This window comes from Drosophila mojavensis, unplaced genomic scaffold (genome assembly GCF_018153725.1).
Source record: "Drosophila mojavensis isolate 15081-1352.22 unplaced genomic scaffold, ASM1815372v1 contig_136, whole genome shotgun sequence".
Taxonomy (NCBI): Eukaryota; Metazoa; Arthropoda; class Insecta; order Diptera; family Drosophilidae; genus Drosophila; species Drosophila mojavensis.
Window position 1 is genome coordinate 770,791 of NW_025318667.1, and position 22,475 is coordinate 793,265.

Sequence of the window (22,475 nt, forward strand, 5' to 3'; positions counted from 1 at the left end):
ATGTTGCAAAAAGACAAAAAGGAAATAATAGTTGGAGTTGGAGTTGGCCAACTGAATGAGGAAAAGGCCAAAAGCCGCAAAAACGAAACCCAAATGAAATCAAATGAGAAGCCAGAGTCATAGAGCGAATTAGAGAGAGAGAGGGAGAGTCCGGCTGAAGATATTTGTGCACAGATATATATAGATAAGTATATATATACATAATGCAGTAACTGACAGCAACGAGCAGCAGCAGCAGCAGCAGCAGCAGCAGCAGCAGAGGCAGCAGCAGAAGCAGCAGCAGTTGTGGTAATTCCATTTGCTGGCAGCTGGGGAAGGAAATGCTCCACACTTAGAATGCTGTGCTGAGCTTAACAGAACCAGCATTGGAGTTGGAGAGTCAGACACGCACACGCACACACACGCACACACACGGACGCATTCCGAGCGACAATTAGCCAAACAGAAACCGTAGAGCTAATTGAAATTGAAGACAATTTCCAAAATTTTGTGAGTTTATCCATAAACGGAATTGCAAGCAACAGAGATTATTAAAATAACATACAAAGTGCAGAAATCAAGTTGAGCACACACACACACACACACACATATGGACCTGGACACATGTATGCATGAGAATTATACAGTGCTTGACTGGCGAATACCCTGACAGCTGGCAGGGGCTGTGGCTTGGGATTTGCATGAAATGTGATATTTCTCCTAAAGGTTAGCTGAATAAATGTCAGATGCAACTACATGCCAAATTGCATATCATCTGCTCTCAAAGAGCTCTCCAGCATTGCTTAAGTAACCCAGTCTGCGAGCTGCCTACGAAAATAATGAAATGCTCCTAGCCTTTATAGAGGTTACGAGTGCCTATATCCCAAATTCCTGATGTCTCATGCTCAAAGTTCTCGAGCTATGCTCAAGTGAGTCGAATAGCTAAGACACGCATATTTCCCTTTGATATTCGTCTGGAAGGTAGACATGGTGAGGCATTCCCTGGACTACGCTCGGCTGACTGCACTCGCATAGCCAATGTACCCCATGGATGCGGAGCAGTTACAGGTCACAACAAAGGCCAATCGTGTCTGCAGCCAGGAGCTGTTGCTTTAAATTTTAATTACCCATGATTTGATTTCAAATGCAATTTCCATTTTCATTTCCATTGCCATCTCCATTTCCATATCAATTTCAGCATTTTCCATTGAATTTACACCTCGCATTTTTTTCGCTTTGATTTCGTGTTCCATGTACCTAAATACCCAAGCTAAGAACTTATGCTGAGATTAAAGCGAAAATGTGTTGGAATCAAACAAATAAATATTACGTGCCGCGGCGCATGTTAGTGCGCTCAAATGGGCTTAAATATTCCGGGAACATGATTTTGATTTGAACAACGATATTTTAATTGATTCCACAAAGCAACAAACCGGCGGGGCGCGAAGCTCGACTACCGAATACCCGGGCAGCAAAAGATCTATCGATTGGGTCATATATCTTTTACTACAACAACATATATGGATTTCAGCCTTGAATGAGCCTTGAGTAAGGCTGCGATTGTAGGTACGGGGGGCAAGCGTAGACAGCTTCGTATATGTATGAGAGATCCAATGAGTCCTTCGATGCCTATAGGCAGTTCAAGCCTCATATGTCATAGGATTTGAGGTAATTGAAAAGAGTTTTCGAGCTTCGAACTCAACGAGTGCAGGAACTGCTCTCCCTCTGCCAACGCAACTGATGATCGAGCTAAGGCCGAGTCAAATAACCTGTCTACAGAAACAGATCCTCTATATCTCAATCCTCATAACTATTATAATCCATATACCCTGTTCACGTACTCCTCAACTGCCACAGGCAGCTCAAATTTGTAGCCGCATTCGTGTAGCGCGCTTCTATCATTCACGTAGCATATACAACCACATGTAGAGCATATGTATATAAATATATGTATATATGTATTCATTCGCGTCTGCAGATTGAGCATAATTCATGTTGCGGCCAGCCTCGCAGCTTTGTTGAGAGTTTTGGATGGCGAGATGGGGACATGTGAGTGACATGGGTAGACAATTAATTGAAAACAAAATGCGCAGTGTGCGTGTCTGCGTGTCTCTCTCTGTCTGTGTGTGTGTGTGTGTGTAAATGGCATTGCGAATGCTGCGCCAACAACGAAATTGACGCTAAAAACTTTTATCATTAGCGCTGCAAATCAGCTTAAAAACTGCGCGCAAGACATTCGCATTCGCGCTCCCATTCCCATTCGCACTCCCATTCCCATTCCCATTCCCTTGCCCATTCCCATTCGTATTCGCGTGGGGCAGGGAAATTGTGGACAAGGCGACGATAAATGTCAAAAGGTGTTTTGTGTTTATTCTTCTGTTTTGTTTTTGTTTGTCCCGCTGGGCGGGGCTGGGTGCTCGTGGGCGTGGGGCAAGGGGCGAGGGGCGAGCGGAAGGCGAGCGTTAAACAAAGCTAAGGCAAAGAGGAAGAATGAAAGAAGCAAAAAGTGTAGCATACTTTGCAGGGCAGCGGAAAAATCTTTGCCAAGCAAATTGATTAGAGCTCTGTGTGAGTGTGTGTGTGTGTGCATGTTGGTGTTAGTAAGTGTGCGTGTGTGTGTGTGTGTGACTTACTTTAATTTCAAGTGCTGGCTTTGAGGCTGGCGCCCATTTCTATACAACAGCAAAAAGCGACTGCACAACGCGGCGTATGCGTATTATTTAAAATTAGCGCAGTGGAAATTTTTACGCGCCAAACTTAATGCCAAGTGTGTGTGGAGAGCGAGAAAGAGAGAGAGAGACAGAGGGAGAGAGGTATAGAGTGTGTGCCACAAAGCCAGCTTTGCTTGGAAATAATTTAATTGTTGGCCTAAGCTCTTTAATGTACTTTCTTTCATTTTAATGCGCAGTGTATGTACATGTGTGTGTGTATATATGTGTGTGTGTGCTTTTAGCTACAGAAAAAAAACAAAAACAGACTTTCATTTGAGCTAATTATGAAGCGACTTCACATTTGCTGCCCAATTCAGCTAGTGAAACGCGTTTTCCTATTTAGCCGTTCGTTTTGTCTAATGAGCTGTGCCTGTGTGCGTGTGTGTGTGTGTAGGTGTGTGTTTGAGAGCCGAAATGAGCAAATGTAGCTGCTAATTACAATATAAATTCATATGCGCCGTAAAATCGCAATCGAAATCAAATGCCAAAACAACATTTTGAGCATTAAGAAAGCAGACACGTGAACGACTAGCTAATACCCTAGAGTGTGCATGTAAAAGAGCGTGAAGTGAGTGTCTCAGACTATGCAATGTGCATATCATAAATTTCCTTTCTCCTGCGTCATGACAACTCTCACTTTGACTTACAGGGTATGCATAATTCATCACTTTAACCTAAAATGGCGAACATAAATTGAAGCGAAAGGTGAGCTTGTGCATATTGGATACTCATATATCTCTCTCCCTCCCTCCCCCTCTCTCTCTCACTCTCTGTCTGTCTGGCTGTCTATGCGAGTGTGTTTCTGATTATATTTACATACGAGCACTGCTCACACACACACACACACACGGACACAGCTTGCTGCTAGGTGAATTGTGAGAGATAAGCGTGGGCAAACAAATGCATAAACCAAATTAAATTCACAAACTGCGCAAACTGAAATGCAACTGCAGAATTATTTACTAATCACAGTGATTGTGTGTGTGCGTGTGTGTGTGTGCGTGTGTGTGTGCTAACTCAATATCAAATGACCAAAAGTACATTTAGATTAGATGAGTTTATGAGCGAGCGATTCACTCACATTCATTTGACTGACTGCACTTTACGCACACATACACACACACACACACACACACACACACACACACACACACATACTTATGCTGCTCATTTCAGAGCAGTCATTCAATTCCATTGACCTCAAAGTCAAACCTTCATTGCATATCGTTTAGCTAGTCATTAAATGAACAATCATAAACAGGCTGGCACTTGGCAACCGGGTATGAGCGACTACATGATACCCACTACAATGCAACATTGCTTATGTCATTTCATTAACTGATTCGACTTACTGTCTTCTGTCTTCTTATGCAAATGCCTGGGAGAAGTCTATCGATAAGAAAACACAGAGTATCTACTTGTCAGCAATTGTTCAAGCATGAGCATGCCATAGACATAGATATATAGACAATACTCGATAGCCTGCGATAGATATGTTAATTGCAGCGACCTATGCAGCGACTAATACAAATCTAACGTGAACCTAGGCAACGGCTCAACGATCTAAGAAAGGGACACTTGACTACACATCTGCCCCTCCAGTGACTGGAAGTAGTTTTAAGAGTCTCTGTTAGGCATATGTATAACAGCTAGTCTATTAAGCAATAAACAGTTCAGTTTCGATCTTGAATTCGTCAGATGTGGAGTTGTTTTAGTTAAAGCTCTAACAGTAATACCATACCTGGGCAGACTTAAGGACTATGATTAGACGATACTTGTTCTTCTGCCTTTCCTATTGCTATTACTTTGCTCCCTTGGTAAGCCTCTATTCTAATACTTTACTTGTACTTCATTTTCTACTTTTTCTATTCTTTTAATTTTCCCTTATCCTTCCTTATCTGCTTTGCTCCATCAATGCCTACTTATTTCTTTCACTTTCTGAAACTTTAATCTTTTTGTACTATCGTATATCTGCTCCTTTCTTCTTCTCCTCCTCTCCTATCTTCATCCCAGTCTATATTTCCTTCTGCTCCTCCCACTCGTATTTCGTCATCCTCTTGCCATAATCTATCCATACTTTGTATTCCCCACTCATCTTTGCCACCACCAACCAATCGCTACTTTGTATTTGCCTCATCTTCTGTGACTCTAATTGTCTTCTTCAGCTGCTTCGTTTCCCATCATCTTCCATCTTCTTCCTCCGCAGTATCTTGACTTGCTTTCATAGTTGAAACTTAAAACTCCTTCTGATTGCATTTCGAGTCGTAAAAATAGTTCATCCTGCTGTCTGCAACTGTTGTGTGGCCTTCGTCTTCCAGTTTCCCGTTTCCCGTTTCCTGTTTCCTGTTTTCTATTTTCTTTGATAGTTTTTCTGCCGTCATTTGTCGCAGGTTAACGGCTTGAGCGCTTAACCGCTTAACCGCTTAAGCGCTCCGGCGGGTGAACCGCTTAACCGCTGCACTGTTGTGGTCTAGTCGACCAGGTGAAGCACTTGAGACAGTTGCATTTCCATTTCAATCATCTCATTGAGTCATAAACTTGAATCAATTTAAAACACAGACTGAGTGGGAGAGAGAGACAGGGAAGGGGGGCCCTTGGTGTGTTGGTCAATGGGGTGTGTCCATTCAGTGGCATCCTGCGATTGTCCAAGCTGCCGTCTCTCGCACTTGCGGGCTTGTTGCCTGCTGTGTTGTTGACAGCAAACAGTTGTTTTGCATAAAAATGCCATTGCAGCTGCAGTCAGGCGACAACAGAGGCACACAGAGAGTGACAGAGAGAGTGAGAGAGAGAGAGAGAGAGAGAGCAAGCTGTTCTGCAAACACACAATAAATATATGTATGTATGCAATGCACGCATGCATGCAGCTGGGCGTCTGTGTCCAGCCGAGAGCCGAAAGCTTGTAGTTTAACATAAAAGTATTGCACGCACACACACCACACACACACATAACTGTAGAGGCCAGCTTGAGCGAGGAGTGGGAGGTGACGAAAAGCCTGTGGTCTGGCCAGCTCCATGCTGGGCTAGTTTAATACGAAAGTTATGTTTTGAAAGTTCTCCTATTAATGCATCGGGCACCGCCTGCAGCCAGTGCAAATTGCGCTTTCAGAAGCCCACGAGTGCGAGTCGTAAGAAACGAGTCTCATCTCAGTCTGGCAGTAGATAAAAAACAAGAGAGCTATCCACTAAACTGACAGCTGATATGAAGGCAACAGTAAATCACGCTATGAAGAGTAGCGAGTAGCGAGTAGCGAGTAGCGAGTAGCGAGCAGCGAGTAGCGAGCAGCGAGTAGCGAGTAGCGAGTAGCGAGTAGCGAGTAGCGAGTAGCGAGTAGCGAGTAGCGAGAGTAACATCACAGTAAGAGACTTTCCCTGCAGTAATTTGATGAGAATCTGTTATATGAATAGTGAGTCAACTGAGGAAAAGTAGCGAGTGGAGAAAAGACGTAAACAACTATTAAAAGTGAACCAAGAGAGAGCAAAATGAAGGGAGAGCTAATGAGTAGACCAAGCGAAGATTTGAGTAGCAGAACGACGTAACGAGTAACGAGCTGAGAGTAACGAGTGGGTCAGCTCATCTATGAAATACCCTAGAGGACTGTGCAAAAACATAATTCAGAGTAAATTTAGTTGCAGACCAATTGAAAAAGCAAAGGATTTCGCTTCCGCTGTCGAGAGAGAGAGAGAGAGAGAGAGTGAGAGAGCAGCAGAAGCGGGGCATGAGGACGACTCGCTACAAACGCTGACTCTGCGCTTTACGCGCATTTTGCTTGGTTCATTTTAATATTCGAAGGTAATTATGCAGAGTTTTCAAAATTCAGCCAAGTCATGCGGCTAAGCCATTAAATGAGCATAGAAAAGCCAGATAATGGATAAAGTAAGCGCGCCGCTGCCCACCAGTCAGCAAGCTGCGCAAGGGTTACGCGCTGGGTCATTAGAGGCGATGTGCAGCCAGCTGCTTAATTCGCAAGGCGATGCCAAATTTATTGCCTGTCATCTATGACAGACGCACACACACACTGAGAAAGGGCGGGGGGAAGGGGAGGAGGCAGAGTTCACATCTTGTTCCCCTTGCTAAAACTCATTGCGGAATTCTCTGTGTTCATGCAGACCAAAAAAAAAAAAAACAAAAAAATATGGAGAAAATCTTGAGATGTTTATCTTTTATCTGTCTTTCGGGGCAATTCCCTGTTTTCTAATGCAAAACTTTTGTGAAGCAACTCAAAGAGCGTTCATCAATCAATTGCTCGCTTTTTGCCAGCTCTTGACTTGCATCCACTCCCTCCCTCTCTCTCTCACTCACCCACACTTTCTCCTTCTCTCACTCAAACTCTGGCGACAAGTAAAACAAACATAATCTCAGCTTGTTTTCAACGATTTCAATTAATTTAATGCCACAACGCTTTTTGTTTTTGTGTTTCTTTTTTACTTTTTTTTTATTTTGACAAGCCATGAAAGAGATGAGCAAGAAATAGCGTAGTCAATGAGGAGGTTGGCTAGAAGATACCCTGTCTGTAGGCTGAAGGGTTTCTTAAGAAAGCTATATATGCCCACGCCTCAGTTCTGTGCCACATATGGAGTACTTTTCTAATTTACAGGGTATCTTGGTAGCTTATATTGTATGGGAAATGCACCTTAATTATATAAGCGTATCACACATAAGTTAAGACTAGCTAAGGAGGCTGAAGTTTCCACATCAGAAATTCAAGAGGAGAACATAACTAGTCGATCCTATCAAGCATGTATTCCTTTATAGGGTATCCCGAGATAATGACTACTTCAATCATGCACAATAGATGCATACGCGTGGTTTTCTTTAATTGTTATGGATTCTATCTATTTGTACGCATGGCATGCCGCACCTATATGCCCTTTCGTGGAGCTGCTCACTTTTTACAGGGTATTCTGAAAAGTCATATATGCGGACAGTTTTGTTGGCTTCTCCGCACCACAGCTGCTGGTGCACAACATATGCGAATGATTAATGTGGTTTCTTCTGTGGGTTTTCGGTTTAAGTTTCGACAGATTTCTCATGCTGCACGTTCCACATTTGTGTCCTTGTCTATAGGCGCAGGCACAGGCGCTGCCTCTGCCTCTGCCACTGCCACTGCCTCTGCCTCTGCCTCTGCCTCTGTCGTTGCGTGTACGTTATTTTTATTGTTTGCTCGCTCGCTCGCAACTGGCAAAAGTTTGAAAGATTCTTATCAATGGCATCGCGCGTGGCTTTATTTATTTTTGGCCAACTCGAGCAGATGTCATCGTGGCGGCCGATGCCGATGCCGAGGCCGAAGCGCTGCAGGCTGCAATCAGCAAACTGCCAGGCAGACTCTGGTTAAATCAGCCGCAACACCCGATTCACAATTCTCGACTCTCGATGCTCGTTGCTCGTTGCTTGTTGCTTGTTGCTTGTTGCTCCACTCTCCACTTGCAACTCGGTTGCAGTTCATCAACGCTTGTGGCCAGGCACTTCAGTTACTTTTATCACAGCTGCCACGCATCGTTGGGCTCAAACAAAAGGCAAATGCAAACCGAATGCACTCGTAGCTGTTGCTGCTGTGAATGTTGCTGTGCACTCAAACGTGATCTAGCCACAGTGAAGCCTCTGCCGCAGTGGCTCTCAAATAGTAGCTGGATTTCAAATGACGAAGTGAGAGCCGGAATGAAGACAAATTCAGACTAACGAGTGGTCATACAGTACGAGATGAATCCCTCGAGAAGGATGTGACGGGCCAGAGCTAAGGAGCTGCTATCCCTCTGCGCCCCTCTGCCCGCGTGCTCGTTCACTGGCTCGCTCGTCCGACTGTTTGTGGTAAGCATTTCAATAATTCACTTGTCTGTCCATTTGCACTGCGACAACAACAACAACAACGACGCCAGCAACAGCAACAACAACAACAATAACAGCAGCACATTTGGGTTGTACTTTGGCCATTTTGTTTGCTCAATTGTTCAACCACTGTAAATAAAACGTAGCACTTCCGTTCGATGCGCCATATTGTTTGGCCCCGATTGCCCCTATTGAGCAATTTCTCGTATGCTTTCAGCTCCCCCTCTTCGCATTCGTCACACCATTTTTGTCGCATTGCTCATTACGCGCTGCTAATTGTATTCAAATTGAGTTCTCACCAAGGCGAGGCAAAGGAGACCAAATCATCAAAGCTTCATTTCATTTCCGACTAGTTTCTGAATGACTGCAGCTAGGTGGTTTGATAACCACCAAATGGAGAAGAAGAAGACCAAGCACCAAGCTACAAATATACTTCAAAAAGGGTTCGATGTGGTCGACAGGGTAACTAAAAGTCTAGCCTAGACCTGGATATAGCCTGAGCCCTGCGCAGAGCTGTTCCATCAGTCATTCTACGCTCTATTATGTATGTATGTACAATATGCACACACCCAGACACACACACACATATAAGCGCACGCTCTGCACTCCGCTCATGGGCTTTACTCTGGTAAATGAATTAATGAGTAACTCTTGTCCTAGTGGGAACTTTCAATTCAAACCCTACCCGGGAGGGGAACGATATGCAAAATAATGTGCACTCATCAGAGGAATCGATTAATATCGATAATCAGTTAGTAATCTCGTAACGATGAAAGTCGAATAGCGAGACAATCAGAGAGACAGTCAGAGATCAACCCAACTAATGATTCCAATCAAACATACACATATAGACATGACGAGCTCTACCACGCCCTTAACACGCAGCTTCGTCATGCTAATACACTCCAAATCGCCTGGCATTTACAATGTATTCAGCGTATTATAATATTTGGATAGTAGAACGCAGAAAGGTTTTCTGAGCTGATTTTACACCTTTAAGCTACAAGTTGCAATGACTCGCCTGGTTGCAGCCAGAGAGAGAGAGAGAGAGAGAGAGAGAGAGAGAGAGGGAGGGAAAATAAAGCTGTGTGTGTATGTGTGAAACTTGTTAGAGGGGCGTGTGACGGAACGGCTGAAAGGCTCGACGGCAGCAAGTGGGTCAGCTAAGCTGCTCAGCTGCGGTGCTGATGGCGCCGCTTGTTGCTAGCATGTCAAATATGCTAGGTAAACACACACACACAGGCACACAGACACACACACACACACACACACACACACCTTCACATCAAAGTAATTAATATCCCTTCAAATGTTACATGCACTAATTACAACAACAACTCGAACAACAGCCAAACAAGCAGCCAAGACGAAATTCCGAAAACGAGGCTAACAAAATGCCAGCTAGAAACTTGACAGCCTCGGCGATGCATCAAGTCAGACGACGGTCGCTCCGGTCGCTCCGGTGGCTTCAGTGGCTCTGGTGGCTTTCGGTGGCTGCAGCCTGTCAATAAGCGTGCTTTATTTTTCTAGCTAGGGCAAAGAGCTTGGCTTTGGCTAAAACCACAGCACTGTCACCGCGAGTCCCCAGCTGTCGTGGCATGATGCAAAGCCATGCATGACAGATTATGGAGAGCTACAGGTACATGCCAGGTGTGTAGCAGGACAACTCGCACGGGAATCTCGCTGGAAATTGCAATGAAATTGTGGACCTCAATCGTTATTTAAATGGAAGAGGAAGCAGAGTGGAATGTATCCTATGTAATCTAATCTCTGTCAACTGTCTACAGCCCATCTACAGGATCTAAGCGCATTCTTCATATTTCATACACCATTCTTCTTACTTCACCATACTTAATCATACTTCATATCTCATCATACTTCATACTTCACATTTCATCATACTTCATCATTGCTCATCATACTTCATACTTCATCATACTTCATACTTTGTCATACTTCATCATACTTTGCCATACTTCATCATACTTCATACTTCATACTTCATACTTCATACTTCATACTTCATACTTCATACTTCATACTTCATACTTCATACTTCATACTTCATTTTTCATACTTCATACTTCATACTTCATACTTCACACTTCACACTTCATACGCCATACGCTCCTCATAAGCTCAGTTTTCCACTAATTTGTGACAGTCGCTGCTCTCACAAATTTCCTACAGGGCAGTGGCTAAAGTGTGTGCCTAGGCATGTGCATATGTTTATGAGAAGAGGGAGGAATTCTTTTTTGGTCAAGGTCAGTTTGGCCCCAGAACTTTCACTCTGGGTGCTGTGCATTTGCGAGTGAAGAAGGGGGCGGGAGCAGAGGGTGAGTAAGGGCATGCAGCCAAATGCAACGCTCACTTGACTTAAAAACTCATGTCACTCAAGTTAGGCAAAAAAAAATAAAAAACCCAACTTTCAATTAGGCGCAACTGAGCAACCGCCGCAGCAGCAGCAGCAGCCAAAAGGAGACGTTGGGTTGGCATAGCCACGCCTTCATTATTAATTGAAGAGTCTCGAATGACACAGTGAGAGCGAGAGAGAGAGAGAGAGAGAGAGGGGCAACAACAACATTTACATTTAATCAGCAATCAGCAGACGACGGCATTGCGAATACGTAACGCAACGCAACGCAACGTAACGTAACGCAGCGCCACGTTCACACTGCGTATACGCGATGGTAATAACCGATTGCAGCTCACCGTCAGCGTCGCCATCGTCGCCGTCAAGAAGCTGCAGCGGCATCCTTGTCAATTTAATTAATTTGTCATCATTTATTATGCCAAAATAAAAATGCAAAAGAGCTTTGCGAGTGGGTTGTTTGAGTGGCGGAGTGCTTGAGCGAAGGGCTGAGACTGCTCATGTCGAAGGGGAAGGGACAAAGGCGAAGTGCGGGGAGGAAGCAACACTGACTATGGCAACGTGACAATGGCATACCCTAGCTATTCCTTTGCTCTGGACCTGGAGGGCAGTAAGTTCTCATTGTGCCAAGACATAACTGTACTAGCCTTGGGACATATGAGACAGCTATGAAGACAGAAGGAAAAGGACTGGCCAAGACAAGTTGAGCATGGCATATGATTGGATCTTATATGGGTCTGTCTAGGTGCATATGAAACGATGAGAAAGGATGCAAGAACGAAAAGCCAGATTTAAGATCTGGATCAACAAGAAATGCATGCAAGAAAGAGGAGCCAGAAGGGAGAAAATGGGAAGCAGAGAATGTGGAGAAACGAACGCTATCAAATTCAGATTTCTATATAAGACGCAACAACAAGAAAGAAAAGCACTGACGAAGCAGAAAGTAGAGGAAAGAAGAAGCCAGATGTGGGAAGAAACATATCCATTAGTCGGGCACATTATAAAATCTTGACAGCCAACGAACGAAACAGGGGCAAAGGAGGACAAACGAGAGGAGAAGAGCAGAGCAATTATCATTGTCTCTGAACATGCAAAAGAGCGTCAAACAAGGCTATCATACGATAGTGGTGGTATAGAATCAGAAGAGACTTGGCAATTAGCCTGTGGGAGCTGCAAGAAAATACCAAAGAAATACCTGTCCGACGAATCCATGTGGTAGTTCACAGAGGAAACCTGGACATCATGTGAAGAATATGGAAGTCTTGGAATACATTTACACATATTTCCAATTTAGCAATGATGCAACACGCTCCACGGCAGCTGCACGGACAGGGTATATACCAAACTGCTGATGGCTGATGGCGGCGCAAATGTCAGCAGTTGTTGCAGTCGACGAGGCAATAATGCAAGTGCAACAACAGCAAGCGAAGAAATTGCTTTTTAACCAACACAAATAGAGCGAGCCATCAAAGGAGAGTCGGGTAATGGTGGCGGTAGAGGGGGCCGTAGAGGTGGAGGGATGTCAGAGGTAGACCTTAAGTGCAAGATAGGTCAGGTCAGAGTTTTTACCTGCCGCAGCGTCGGCTCTCAAGTGTTGTGAGCAAGCACATGTGGAAGGAAAGGAATGAAGCCCGACAGACAGCTAAAGACAGAGAGATGGAGAGGCGCGAGGTGGAGCGGTTGGTCGGTGGAGAGAGAGGGTCAAAGGGTTACGGGGCGAGCGGCGAGGGGCGCGGGGCAAGAAGCAAGGACTCGGCCTCGTTGTCTGCTGCCAAACGTTGACTCACGGCTCGCAAGCAGGTTTCAATTTACATTTACGTTGATTTTTTGTTAAATTGAGTTTGACTTTGGCTGTCGTTGCGAAAGCAACATCGAGCGGAGACAACAAATATCAACATTGACATGGACACAAATGGGTTATAAGAAGCGCAAAATGACACGAGAAGTAAGCAGCAGTTGCCAGAGAAGCGAAGGGAGAGAAAGATGGACCAAGTGGCGGAACAGATCTGACGGAAGCGATGCTGTCTCGCTATAAGAGCTCTCCAGGTAGGGGCAAATAGTTGATCAGTAGAGGTCCGTCGGATGTGGTTTGTCCCAGGTCTGTGAAAAGCAGTCCATGGAGAGTCTCTTCTCTGCGTGAAAGAGTTAGACCCAAAAACCCAAAGAGAGAAAATGATAGAAATTGGGGCTTAACTAGATCTTTATTGACAAGGGACTCTATAAACGAAAGGCATTTCTGAGGTTGAGGTCGACAGGCCTCAGACCTATCGGTAACTAGCCCTATCAGCTGCAAAACAACAAAGGATCGAACATAATAAAATGCAACTAAGCGAATTTGGAAACTATGATCAAAATATGGTACATCGAATGCGGGAATAATGGGAAGGAGAGATCGTGGTACAAATATCCAAGGTAACTCCACATCTGATGATTTAGTCAAGCCGGTAGTGCCCTTGTCAGCCGTAGGAACTAGAGCTGAAGACTCTTCAATCACAAGGGACTTGGGAAATTCCAGGATTTAGTGCTTGGATCTCTTGTGGAGACTCGAGCCCTTGGCCGGTCGGGCCATTGACATATTCTCGGCGATCTGCTCGAAATAGAGCGTCTCGATGGTCTGCAGGGCGCCCAGCCAGATGGCGCGCGACTTGCTGCAGTGCTCGTTGAAGAGCTGACGCAGCAGCTGGAAGCTGTGAGTGGCCAGCACCTTGCGGTGCTCCAGGTCGTGCTCCAGATGGGACATCCAGGCGGGCTGCAGGCGCTGCTGGCAGCAGCAGGTGTGGCACTTGTCGAGCGCGCGGCTCAGCCGGCTGGCCAGATGCTTGTCCAGCTGCGCATCCAGATTGTCGATCTGCCGGCGCAGCTCCACCTGGTCGTCGCCGTCGTGCAGCAGCGGCTCGAAGAGCATCCCAAAGATGCGGCAGGGCACCTCGACCAGTGGCTTGACGGACAACTGCATCTCGTGTCGCCAGCGAATGCAGCTGCGATTGCATGTGGTCTCTGTGTCGGGCCTGGGGACCTCCTTCGCCTCGTCGAGCAGCTGCAGCACCTCGACCGAGGCCTTCAGCATTTGGGCCTGCAGCTGCTTCAGCTGCTGCTCCCGCTGCTTGGCCACGAGCAGCTTGCGCTCCATCAGCGCATTCTCCACCAGCAGCTGGTCCCGTCCGTTCGCGCCCGACTCGCTGCCCTGCAGCAGCCGCTGGAAGATTCTCCGCTCCTCCTCCAGCTCCCGGTCGGACAGCTGAAAGTGCTCGCCCGAGAGCAAATGGTCGTGATGACGCCTGCGATTCCGCATAATCTGCAGGCGCATGCGCTTCTGCATCCGCCGTCTGTTGCGGTTGATCAGCGAGCGGCGCGCGGAGCTCGTGCGCAGTGCGTGGCGAAAGATTTCTGTCTGCGTGGACTGTGAGCAGTGTAATGCAGTGCCGTCGCCCCTTCCCCTCTGCCAGTCCCTCTCCCTCTCCCTCTGCCTCTCCCTCTCCCTCTCCCTCTCCCTCTCCTGCTTCTGCTTCTGGCGCAATCGGCACGGGCATTGATGGCGCATGGCTGTAGCTCTGGGCCTCGACTCATTCAGCTCGTGGGCGGTGTCGTCGCCGCCATAGACTGCGCGACAGCTGACGCTGCTGCAGCTGCTGTAGTGGTCGGGCGTCGCTTTGGACGCTTCGGTAGCTTCGGTCGCCTTGGTCGCTTTGGTCGCTTTAGTCGCTCTCTTGGGTTTCCTTCGCTCGACCCGCACCCGCGACTTGCTCATCTCAATGAAGTGCTGGAAGCGCTGCGACTGCGGCTGCGTTGTGAAGTACTCCCCGCTGGAGTTCTCCTGCTGCTGCGTTTGGGAATGCAGTTTCTTGCGCAGGTACCTCTTCAGCTCCCTCCTCAGCTCCGCGTCGGACGGCAGCAGAGTCTCGCTCGAGCTCGACCTGCGGCGCCGATCGAACTGAATGTAGCGTCTCATCAGCGGCGACCACATGCGCTTGCACTTGTTGACGCTCGCGGATTGGGCTCGCCGCCCTGCCGCTTCCATCCGCTTGGCAATGGACTTGTACTTGGTGTCGCTGTTCAAGCGCTGGACACGCCAGGCGAACTTCACGAACTCTGGCACCGGATCCGACCCGCTCTTGCTCAGCATATTCATTTCGCTGCGGCTCTGCGCTTGGGTCAGCCACTCCAGCATGTCGAGGCGCTCCTTGATCTCCTTCTCCAGCTGCTGCTTCTCCACCTCGATGGTGTGGACCTTCTGTTCGGCCAGCTGCAGGCGCAGCCGCTGCTCATCGATGTGCTGCAGGAAGCACTCCCTGGTGTATTCCTGCAGCTCCAGGCGCCTGGTGTTGTTCAGCTGCTCGATGGACTGAACGGGCGTTGGGGAGACAGAGGGCGATGGTGTGGGTGCTGGAAGAGGCGTGTGGATTGGAGGCTTGCTATCGCCACCTCGAGTCCTGTTACTATGACTGTGCTTCGATCTAGCGTTCGAGCTCGGATTGGAATGCGAGTTCGAGTTGCTTTTGGGAAATTGCTCCACTGGCTCTGGCTCATGTTGGCTCGGAGCTTGGGTGGGGCTACCATCCTTGCTAGAGCGCGACGTCGATAAAGGCTCTCCCTCCAGCAGCTTCTGCTGCATCCTCAGCGTCTCGGCGACCTGTCGGTTCTGCTGCTGACTCAGAATGGAACGCAGCTTGTTCGCCAGCTGCTTGTCGCGGGCTGCGACTAGCTTCCGCTCGAGCTCCTCGCTGCGCCGTCTTATTTGCTCCTCCTGCTGGCGCATTTTCTCCTGCTCGTGCAGCTTTTTGAGCTCCTCTACGCGCATCAGTTCAGATTTCAGCTTTTCGCCGATTGCCGGGTCAATGTTTACCTCCAAGGGCTGGAGGCTCTCCTTCTTGGGCGCCTGGTGGTTCTGCAGCTCAGTTTGTTTCACCTCAAGTTGCTCCCACCGCAGGCGCTCAAGTCGGAGCTCCTCCGCCCTGGATTTCTGGATGGCCAATTGCTGTTCCTTAAGCTTGGCTTCAATCTCTATCGTCTCCCGCAGCATCTCTGCGCGCGAATCCTTCTTCGACTCCGGCTGCACGGCCTGCTTCTCGGGCTTCTTCAGCGTGAACAAACGCATCTCCTTCGCCCTCTGCCTGCGCAAGTTGCGCTCGTGCTCGCGCTGCTCGTGCACGCGCAGCAACTGATTCTCGTGCTCCTTCTGCTTACGCAGCCGCTCCTGCTCCAGCAACTGCTCCTCGCGCTTCTTCTCCTCCGCTTCGCGCGCCTTTTGACGCTCACGCTCGCGTTCGCGCTGCTGTCGCTCGATCGCCTGCTGCTCCTTACGTCGTTCGATGTCCATCATTTTGCGCATACGCTCTTGCATATTGTCCTGATGCAAAGGTCGCATGAGTCGTGCGAGTTGCTCGGGACGCATGACTCGTTCGGGTCTCTCGGGTCGCACAAGTCGCACGGGTCGCTCGGCTCGTTCAAGTCTCTCGGGCCGCACAGGTTTCTCGGGCCGATCGGGTCTCTCGAGTCGCTCAGGACGTTCGTGCTGCTCGGATCGCTCAGGCCGTTCGGATCGCTCAGGAAGTTTGGATTGCTCAGGCCGTTCGAGTCGTTCGGATCGCTCAGGCCGTACAGCTCGCTCGCATCGCTCAGGTTGTCCGGATCGTTCAGCTCGTTCGGATCGCTCAGGTCGTTCGAGTCGTTCAGGTCGTTCGGATCGCTCAGGCCGTTCGAATCGTTCGGATCGCTCAGGCCGTACGGCTCGCTCAGGCCGTTCGAGTCGCTCAGGTCGGTCAGACCGTTCGGCTCGCTCAGGCCGTTCGAGTCGCTCAGACCGTTCGAGTCGCTCATGTCGCTCTGGTCGCTCGGATCGTTCAGGTCGTTCGGATCGTTCAGGTCGTTCGGATCGCTCAGGAGCTTTGGATTGCTCAGGCCGTTCGAGTCGTTCGGATCGCTCAGGCCGTACAGCTCGCTCGCATCGCTCAGGTTGTCCGGATCGTTCAGCTCGTTCGGATCGCTCAGGTCGTTCGAGTCGTTCCGGTCGTTCGGATCGCTCAGGCCGTTCGAGTCGCTCAGGTCGTTCCGATCGGTCAGGTCGTTCAGATGGCTCAGGTCGCTGGAACCGCGCGGGTCGCGGAGCCAACGTCATGAGGCTCTTCGGCTGATTTTTAGACATTTCTGGATCGGGATCGCTCTCTTGCTCCTTGAAGTGCTTCTTCTTGTACAGCTCAAGCAAGGGCTTCGCTCGGCGATTAGGCACAGGCAAATCCTTTGGGGGCGGGTCTCGCTGAACGGCCGCTGGCAAGTCGTTGACCGGGGCGGGAGTGGAGCTGGTGGGCCTGGGTGGGCTATTGAGGATAAGCGGCCGAAGAGGACCTGGCTGAGGCCTAGGCGTAGTCGGCACTTTACAACCGGGCTTGATATTAGCGATGAGCTCATGGTGCCAGAGCCGCTCGCGTTTGTCCAATTGGCCTATCTGCTTCTCGGCACTTTTTGCTGCCTTTGGTGGCTCTTCATTTGGCTTGTTCTCCGGCTTCGACTCGTGGCCCACGGTGGGAACACTCGCACGCGACGGCTCCGGCACACGCAAGCCCACGGCACTGCTTCTCCGTATAGTCTGGACCCGAAAGTCTGGCTTGCGCAGCAGCGTCTTTACTGGCTGCGTTACGATTTTAGTCACAATCTTGGCGTCGTTCCGCTTCTGCCTCGTCGGCTTGCGCCGAGCATCGTAGTAGTCGAGCACCGTGCGCAAGTCCCGGTTGCAGTTGAGCACATCCGTAAAGGGGTAGCTCAGCTTTCTGTCCTGCTTCAGCTGGCAGTGCATCAGGGTGATCAGGTAGTTCCTCGCCGACTTCTCGTCCTTGGTCGTGCGCGAGAAGATGCCCAGCCACTTGGGGCAGAGCTCGCGCTCAGCTGCGCGCGGATGCGCCTTGCTCATCTCCCTGATCAGCTCCATTTGCTGCAGGAAGTGCTGCTCCATCTTCTCGTCCGACGCGCTGCGCGCCGCGCTCAGCCTCGCAGGGCGCGGAGCCTGCATCGGACTTCGACTTCTCTCAATTGGTTTTCTTATCATTTTCTCTCCTTTCACAATCTCTTCCACTTTATATATTTTTAGGAATTTGTTTTTTGTTTTCCTACTTTTCAATTCGACGCCTGATCACAAACTGAATAACTTTTTATGCCGTTGCTGGCAAATCGGGCTTTAACTTTCTCATGGCCTGTTATATATGAGGCTAGCCAAAACTGAGTTTCACAAGGGGTGTTCCTTTGAGAAATCAATGTTCGACTTTCTCAGGGCCTGTTATATATGAGGCTAAGCAAAACAGAGTTTCACTAGGACTGAAAATTATACAGTATATGTAGTTAGCTGAGTTAAGCTAATGGAGTGAGTATCTCTTAAATGGCTCGAAGAGGATGTGAGTTGGGGGCACAGATTGGGCATACTACTTGCAGTACCTTGAAGTAATGCCCCTACTCTGCAACAAGAAAATCCTACTATCCATCTCTAGCTAGCCTCCGCCTCTCCCCTGTAAGCAAGGATTTGCGAACGCAGCTCAGTTACCCCCAGAGAATTTCCCACACATAATTACTCTTCATGTCAGTGAGTCTCAAATATGACCCGACGCCAACTCCCACATAATGGCCATAATTCCAGTTTCAGTATCAGTTTCAGAAGACACGAAACTCTGGGCTGTTGCAGGATTACCCTAACTCTTAGTGCCCAACAACAAATTCCATCGAAATTTTGTTGGTCTTAGTCTAATGACTTAACATATTAAAGAAGTTTCAGTCTGCGCCGTACCAATTACTTTGGCTTAATAGAAACTTGATTTGACAAATGCCCAGCACAGAGTGAGAGGGAGACCGATAGAGAGGCAGAGAGAGAGAGAGAGAGAGAGAGAGCGCAAGAGAGGGAGAGTGTATGTTTCCTACAAATTGATGGCCATAGGATTAACAAAATGCTTTTAATGTGCTAAATGAAATTAATAAAGTGCTAAAAGTTTTTGAGCCGCAAAAGTCTTGGCCCCAAGCATTAGTGAATAGCACACACACACTTTGCATGGGGGCGCTGTGGGCGTGGCATGTGAAGCATTAACAAACGTTTTCATAATAATTACTGTATTATTATCTTTATTGAACGCAAACAGCACACACACACACACACACACACACACACAGCTAAACCCCGCTGGGGTGACTTTCTAATTGAGTGTTTAGCACAATTTTGATAATAATTAATATTTATGCCTTTTCCTTTTCGGGCCATTTTGATGGACTTCCTAGGCCAAGTCGACTTTTGAACTCCCTTTAAGCTGCTGCATAGCCGGCCTCAATTTGTTAGGGAAACATTCAATTGGGCATTAAGGCTATGGCGTATGCCATGCTGTCCAGTTACGCCTCCAACTCCAACTCCCGCCATCTTGCTATCCCTCTTAGCCTAGGCCAAATGGAGCGTACGAGCTGCAGGTTCAGCGCTCATTAGGCGCTGCAAAAGCAAAAGCAGGAGCAAAGAATTCCCTGCAAATCCGTTCAAAATAAAGACCCAAGTCAAATGCGATGGACTGAGCCCTTTTTATGCTTACCCTAGAGCAAAATACTACGTGCATGTGGGTATATCTGTTGTGTGCCAACTACATATACATACATACATATTCATACTCTCTTTTCAATTCATAGCTGTGGAGCACACTGATATAATTCATAGGTAAGCCCAGATGGGCACTTCCTATATTACTCACACTTTTCTCAGACTTAATCATTTCACAGGGTATTGCATCGTCGATCTCTTGCACTGACCGTTCATCAAGTTGTTTTCCTTTCACTTTGCAACTGATTTATTTGATTTGATAGGTCTTGACGCAAATGTGTTTCATTTACCTACTCACAAAACGCTTTCGGGGGGAGGGCGTGACAAGGGGGCTGGGCCGGGGCTGGTCTGGCCCGTGGGGGTGGCTAGGTCAGTCTAGGAGCAAGTCTGTCTGTCTTTCTGTTTGTCTGTCTGTCTGGCCGTGCCTTTAAGTTGTTTGCCAACAATTTGAAACCAGCGTTCGGGGCTGAAAGGGTCAGAAGGGGTTTTTTCGGTCACTCGATACGGCGCTCATTAAATTTCTTGTTTTTTCTTCCTCTTCTCTAATGCATAGCCTTTATATTGATTAAAGTGATTTGGAGGGTGTCTGTGGGCATTGCATAATGTATCGAATACAGTATCATTTATCTGTCCTCTACTTGTTATTCGAGCTAAGATCTAAGGCTAAGGCTTGCGGTAAACCAAATTCGAACCGCGAAGTGAATTATCCAAGTTGGGTCATTTGGCTCTGAGCTTCGTAAACACGTTTAACGACGTATGGACCACAAATGATTGGTTCAATCTATTAAGACAAAGGCAAAGTTTCCTCAAGTTACTCTTCGCACTAAGAGCGTAGTTTGAGTTAGTTCATAAACATGGCCCCTGCCCACATATCTCACTAGAGCATACCCCATCCGAAATTGCTATTAACTGTCGACTTTCATATTCACCGATTATCATTAAATCGGCGTCAACTGAAAAGCTTTGAAACACTGAAAATTCCATGCCTTATTAAGGAGACAGTAATAAGGCATCCCCATCCGCTGCCTTCAAATATTTCGCCGAACTAATTAGCGTTGATTATGATAGTTTAATTGGCGAATTAATTGGGAAGATTTGGCTTGAAGAGATTTCTAAGGAAGGAGGGTAAGCGATATTAATATGGAGAGGGTTGAGAAGAAGTACAGATGGTGTGCGAGGAAGAAATTCATATTGATAGAGAGTGACAGTTAGAGAGATAGATATAGAATGAAATGAGAATGAGAGAACGTATAGAGATATGATACGGACATTAAGAGACTCGGCGGGAAAGAGAGAGCGACATAAACAATCGTTATCGCAGTCGCTATCGATATATAAACACTTTAATCTGCTTTAACTTAGACTTAAATCTTTTCCATGTTACAGAAGGCAGTTGTCAATCCCTTATCGTTATCGTTATCGATATATATTGAGATGACTTTGATTGATTGTTGGCAACTGCTGCACATACTAAACCAGCTGAATATCCCATTCCAGCACTGCGATCTCTACAACTTTACGAGCTGTTGCTGTTTATGTTCCCTGTTTTCCCTCCCCCTTTCCCACTCTCCATGCCCCCTCTGGCTGTTCGCTTTCGTGCTTTCTGTTTCTGTTTTCTGTTCTCTCCTTCTTTTGCTTAACTTGACATTTATCGCTTTATACGCATTTCCTTTTGCCTGCCTGTCGGACTGCCTGTCACTCGGCTTGTCCGCTCACATCTCTCGCCCCACCCCGCCCCGCCCCCGCCCCCACCGCCATGCCGCCTGCCTGTTAGTTTGACATGTTTGTTATGTTTATAGCACGATATATTTACCAAACTTAATTGGTAGTTATAGACGTTCTATATAAAATGCCAAGAAAATAAAATACGAGAGTTTAGGGTGGTCCAGCAAAGGGCGCAAAGGGCAGGGCGTAAGCTGAATTAAAGGCTGGACCTTTAAAGCAATTGTATGTAGAACGAAAATACAGTAAAAACTAAGAAATACGAGAACTATCGACCGCTCGATATATCAATTTAAGTTCATAGAAATCTGTGTTGGGAATTTAAGATTAAAAATTTAACTAATTTCTGTGCTGCTCTTAAACTGTTTACTTAAGCTATTAATTTGCAGACATACACTGTTATCGACATAAGCGAAACACATATTTATCGATGTATATCGATAGCTGCTTTAATGACAATTCAATGCACACATTTTCAAGCAGCTCACATTCAGGACATTCAGTTATTAGCAATACCCAAATTCAACTGCACTTGGCTCTAAAGCCACGCCCACTCTATAAACGCCCACTGCAACAGCCTCCCTCCCCCTGACAATATCCGGCCATACCTCTCCCCCGCACTTGCTCCCGTGCCCCTAGATACCTTGTCTACGAATAGACTCCAGAGGCTGGCAAATGATTGTCATTGTCCGTTTTATGTTTCATTGTGTTGCCTGCGGCTGAAGCAGGGAGCTGCTTTGTGTGTATGTGTGTGTGTGTGTGTGTGTGTGTGTGTGTATGTGTTGTGTGTCTTGTGAGCTGCTGTTATTTGTATTCGTATTAGTTTTTGTGTTTATGGCTTTTCTTTTGCAGCGGCGCTTTAATTGATGCGCCTCCTTCATGTAATCATAAATCTCAACTCGCTCTGCCCCATCTCTGTCTCCGTCTCTTTCTCGCCCTTCATCTCACTAACAACAATAAAAATCAAATCAAATTTAATACAAAATTAAATAAATTGTGTTTTGGCTGCGACGGGCCTTAACTGCTGTTGTGCCTGCTGCGCTGCCATTTGTTTTGTAGTTTTTTATCAGATACCCTGTAAATTTGACAAGCATAACGGCTAGCTGGATGCACATCAAGCTGCAGCAGACGCAGCGAAATAGTCAAATATAATGAGAGAGAGAGAGAGAAAGAGAAAGAGAGAGAGAGAGCGCGGAGAATTACAGGGTATATGGACAGCCTTTACTCCCATAAGCGCTTCACTCAACCTGCAGTCCTTAATTTTGAGGTCAATTCAATCCGAAAATCAATTCGCATATTCTACTGCTTTTTTGT

General features: G+C 47.3%; 2 protein-coding genes across 4 annotated transcripts in view; both read right to left on the reverse strand.

Moving 5' to 3' along the window:
• Positions 1–22,475, reverse strand: part of LOC6585699 — a 119,783-nt gene that overhangs the window by 93,508 nt on the left and 3,800 nt on the right. The gene's annotated exons all lie outside the window — the stretch shown is intronic.
• Positions 13,068–18,024, reverse strand: LOC6585697 (trichohyalin). Its single transcript, XM_002011289.4, has one exon. It carries the CDS (start codon positions 17,922–17,924, stop codon positions 13,404–13,406), a length of 4,521 nt encoding a protein of 1,506 aa, XP_002011325.2. The 5' UTR covers positions 17,925–18,024; the 3' UTR covers positions 13,068–13,403.